The sequence below is a fragment of the Cebus imitator genome, unplaced genomic scaffold (genome assembly GCF_001604975.1).
Source record: "Cebus imitator isolate Cc_AM_T3 unplaced genomic scaffold, Cebus_imitator-1.0 Scaffold356, whole genome shotgun sequence".
Lineage (NCBI taxonomy): Eukaryota > Metazoa > Chordata > Mammalia > Primates > Cebidae > Cebus > Cebus imitator.
Window position 1 is genome coordinate 165,590 of NW_016107671.1, and position 4,262 is coordinate 169,851.

At 50.3% G+C, this 4,262-nt stretch overlaps 1 protein-coding gene across 1 annotated transcript in view; it reads left to right on the forward strand.

The window, feature by feature from the left end:
* FBXO27 (F-box protein 27) overlaps positions 1–2,904 on the forward strand; it is an 8,334-nt gene extending 5,430 nt beyond the window's left edge. Inside the window, exons 4-5 of the mRNA XM_037730695.1 lie at positions 1,076–1,211; positions 2,205–2,904. Coding sequence (XP_037586623.1) covers positions 1,076–1,211; positions 2,205–2,348 — 280 coding nt within the window. The 3' untranslated portion in view covers positions 2,349–2,904. The remainder of the gene's footprint in view (positions 1–1,075; positions 1,212–2,204) is intronic.
* The last annotated feature ends 1,358 nt before the right edge of the window (positions 2,905–4,262 follow it).

The following is a 4,262-nucleotide window of genomic DNA, read 5'->3' on the forward strand; positions in this document are numbered from 1 at the left end:
TTTCACCATGTTGGCCAGGCTGGTCTCAAACTCCTGACCTCAGGTGATCCACCTGCCTCAGCCTCCCAAAGTGCTGGGATTACAGGCATGAGCCACCATGCCCAGCCAGGCATCAATATTTGTGAGAAGTTTCAAGCTCACTACAAAGTTCAGGGATGGACTCCCTAAGACCATCCTCACTTCTGCCACAATATGTTAGAACAACACAAATATATTATGTCATTTGATGTGTAATAATTAAAAACAAAATCTGGCTTTGTATAATAGCTCACGCCTGTAATCCCAGCACTTTGGGAGGCAGAGGCAGAAGGATTGCCTGAGTCCAGAAGTTCAAGACCAGCCTGGGTGACATGGCAAAACCCCATCTCTACAACTCCACCAACTACAAGTTTGGGGACCTTCCAAAACCACCTTCACCATTCAATAATTCATTGGAAGAACTCACAGAAAGCTACTAAACACTTCTGGTTTATTACAGGGAAATGATACAGATTAAAATCAGCCAAGAAAAGAAGGGCACAGAGCAGCATCCAGGGGAAATGTCAGACACAGAGCTTCTGCTGTCCTGCCATGGCATCAGGACATGTTACCGTGTTGGCATTGATGTGTGGCAAGATGCATGGTATTTTGTTGCCCAACAGAGTTCACTTGAGCCTCCGTGTCCAGAGTGTTTCTTGGGTTCATCACATAGGCATGATGGATTGATTGATGGCCCGTGTGGTAAATCTTGGCCTCCAGGTCCACTGATGTTCCCTGACTGCCAGCCCCCACTGTAAGTCACATTGTGGGTCTTTCTGTAGGGGCCAGCCTCCATCCTGAGACCATCTATACGAGTGTGGCCAGCCCCTGCCCTAAATCACATTGGTAGACTATCCACTACCCACTGGGTCCCCATCAAAGATACTCCTATCTGACACAACACATTCAAGCGTCCAGAGATCACCTCCCAGGAGTCCCTTTAGAGGATTTGTGTACATGGGGAGGGCATTTGGACAAGGCAGGAAGGAGAAGGTAGGCAGACACCCAAAGAGATGGGGTGGCAAGTCCAGCCTTCAAGGCCTCCCTCCTCCCGCAGGTGGGGAGCCCGACACGACAGTGGCTGTATGTATCGACTCCTTGTCCAACTTCTAGATGCCGACCAGACTGTTCTAGATAAATTCTCTGCTGTGCCTGATCCCATCCCCCGGTGGAACAACAATGTCTGCCTTCACGTGAGTCTCTGATGGCGGTTGGGGAAAGGATGTTGGGGGCCTGTGGTGACCTATTGCTGCTAAACAAATCACCCCAAAACTTAGTGGCTTAAAATCGACAGTCCTCTGACTACCTCTCGTGGTTTCTGTAAGTCAGTAATTTCAGGAGGACTCACCTGGGTGGTTCTGGCTTCTGCCTCTCGAGGTTCAGACAGTGACATTCTGATGAAGTCTGGAGCTGCAGGGCGGGGTGGTGGGTGGTGTGTGTGTAGCAGTCGGCGGCTGGGAAGCATCTCTTCCTTCATTCAGTCTCAGAGCTTCTCCACAGGATCTCTCTTGATTGGGCTACTTTGGGCTTCCTCACAGCATAGCAGCTCCTACACGGTCAGAATGCGTATGTGTTTGCTTGGGGAAGAGGATTCTAGAGAAACAGGTAGAAGCTCCCTTGCTTCTGACCTAGCCTTGGAAGTCACTTGGCAAAAGTCACTCCATATCATTTTCACCACATTCTTGGTGACAAGCAAACCCACCTAGATTCGTGGGGAAGAGAATTAGATTCCCCCTTCCTTTTTTTTTTTTTGAGAAAGAGTCTCGCTCTGTCACCCAGGCTGCAGTACAGTGGCATGATCTCAGCTCACTGCAACCTCTGCCTCCTGGGTTCAAGTAATTCTCCTGCCTCAGCCTCCTGAGTAGCTGGGACTACAGGTATGCGCCACCACACCTGGCTAATTTTTTTTGTATTTTTGGTAGAGACAGGGTTTTGACATGTTGGCCAGACTGGTCTTGAACTCCTGGCCTCAAGCAAGCCACCCGCCTTGGCCTCCCAAAGTGCTAGGATTATAGGCACGAGCCACACTGCACCAGCCAGATTCCACTTTTTGTTGAGCGAGTGGAAAATTCTATAAGATTCTAGAAGAACATGTGCCCCTTGGGAGATTTTATAGCCAACCTCCAGCGTCAGCTTTGGAGAGGGGGCTGTGGCACAATGGGGCTGGGCCCTTCCTCTGCCTACAGGTCACCCACGTGTTCTCCAACATCAAGATGGGTGTCCGCTTTGTGTCTTTCGAACACTGGGGCCAGGACACAGAGTTCTGGGCCGGCCACTATGGAGCCCGTCTGACCAACTCCTGTGTGATGGTGCAAGTTCGTCCACCCTAGTCCAGGACCACCCTTCTTGCAAGACAGCCTGACTGTGCCTTCCAGGGCCTGGGACCATCGGCTGGGACCCTCATTAGCCAACTAAGCGCTTGTACCTCCCTGGCATACTGGGAATTCCTGGGTCCGATCAAAGGCCCTCATCTTGAGGTTCTAGAAACTACCAGAAGAAGCCTCTTCCATCATATCTACCTACTGCAGCTGCTGCTTTGGGGGACCCTGCCCTACTGAGGGGAAACCCACAGGTTTGAGCATGGGGGAACACACGTCCTGGAGAATTCTCCCCTCCCCTCTCTTCTCCTCCCACCCGAAACCCTCCGATCCAGCCTCAGGCCCCTCTGTCCCATCCCCTCCCCTCCTTGCCACTGACCTTTTGCCTCCTATTGTTTCTGCCACAGTGACCTCCTTGGTCCCTTCAGGGAAGCCCTCTACTCATCTCAGAACTTAGATTCTCATCCTCAGGGCTCAGAAAGTCCCAGCCCTAAGGGTGTGAACCCAACCTCCCGGGGCTTCTGAGCTACAGTGCTGGGACCAGGTCATACAGCTGAAAGTCAATGTTTAAAAAAAAAAAAAAAAGTTTGGGCTGGGCATGGTGGCTCATGCCTGTAATCCCATCACTCTGGGAGGCCGAGGCAGGTGGATCGCCTGAGGTCAGGAGTTCAAGACCAGCCTGGCCAACATGGTGAAACCCCGTATCTACTAAAAATACAAAAAATTAGCCAGGCGTGGTGGCGCATGCCTGTAATCCCAGCTACTCGGGAGGCTGAGGCAGGAGAATCACTTGAGCCCAGGACTCAGAGGCTGCAGTTAGCTGAGATTGTGCCACTGCACTCGCAGCCTGGGCAACAGAGCGAGACTCTATTTCAAAAAAAGTTTGGGCCGGCTGCAGTGGCTCATGCCTGTAATCCCAGCACTTTGGGAGGCCAAAGTGGATCACTTGAGCCCTGGAGTTCAAGACCAGCCTGGGCAACGTAGTAAGATCCCCATCGCTACAAAAAATACAAAAATTAGCCAGGCATGGTAGTACACACCTATAGTCCGAGTTACTTGGGAGGCTGAGATGAGAGGATCATTTGTGCCCAGGAGGTTAAGGCTGTAGTGAGCCATGATCATACCACTGCACTCCAGCCTGCATGACAGCGAGACCCTGTCTCAAAAAAAAAAAAAAAATTTGGAGATGGTTCTGCCCATTCTGACTTCTCTAATAAATGAGGTAATTCCCTGAGCCCACTGATCCTCAAGGACCTGTAATTATGTGATATTTAAAATTAAAATACTATTTTTTATTTTGGCTTTTCTTCAAACAATAATATATCAGCAGCATGCACCTGCCAATCATATGTAATAAATTTCTTATTTTGCCAAAACTGCTTCAGATCTTTTTAATAGAAGTGCAGTGTTACTGCCTTGGTTGAGAATCATAAGTAGTCCCAGTTGAGGAGGGGAAACTGTAGGGAAGGAAGCACCCGCTGAGGCTGGGCGTGGTAGCTCACGCCTATAATCCCAGCACTTTGGGAGGCTGAGGTGGGTTGCTCTCTTGAGGTCAGGTGTTCAAGACCAGCCAGGCCAACATGGTGAAATCCTGTCTCTACTAAAAATACAAAAAATTAGCCAGGCATGGTGGCAGGCACCTGTAATCCCAGCTACTCGGGAGGCTAAGGCAGGAGAATTGCTGGAACCTGGGAGGCGGAGGTTGCTGTAAGCTGAGATCGTGCCATTGCTATTCAGCCTGGGCAACAAGAGCAAAACTCTGTCTCAAATAAATAGATAAGGTAAAAATGCAAAAATTAGCCAGGTGTGGCAGCAGGTGCCTGTAATCCGAGCTACTTGGGAGTCTGAGGCAGAAGAACTGCTTGAACCTGGGAGGCGGAGGTTTCAGTGAGCCAAGATGGCACCACTGCACTCCAGCTTTGGTGA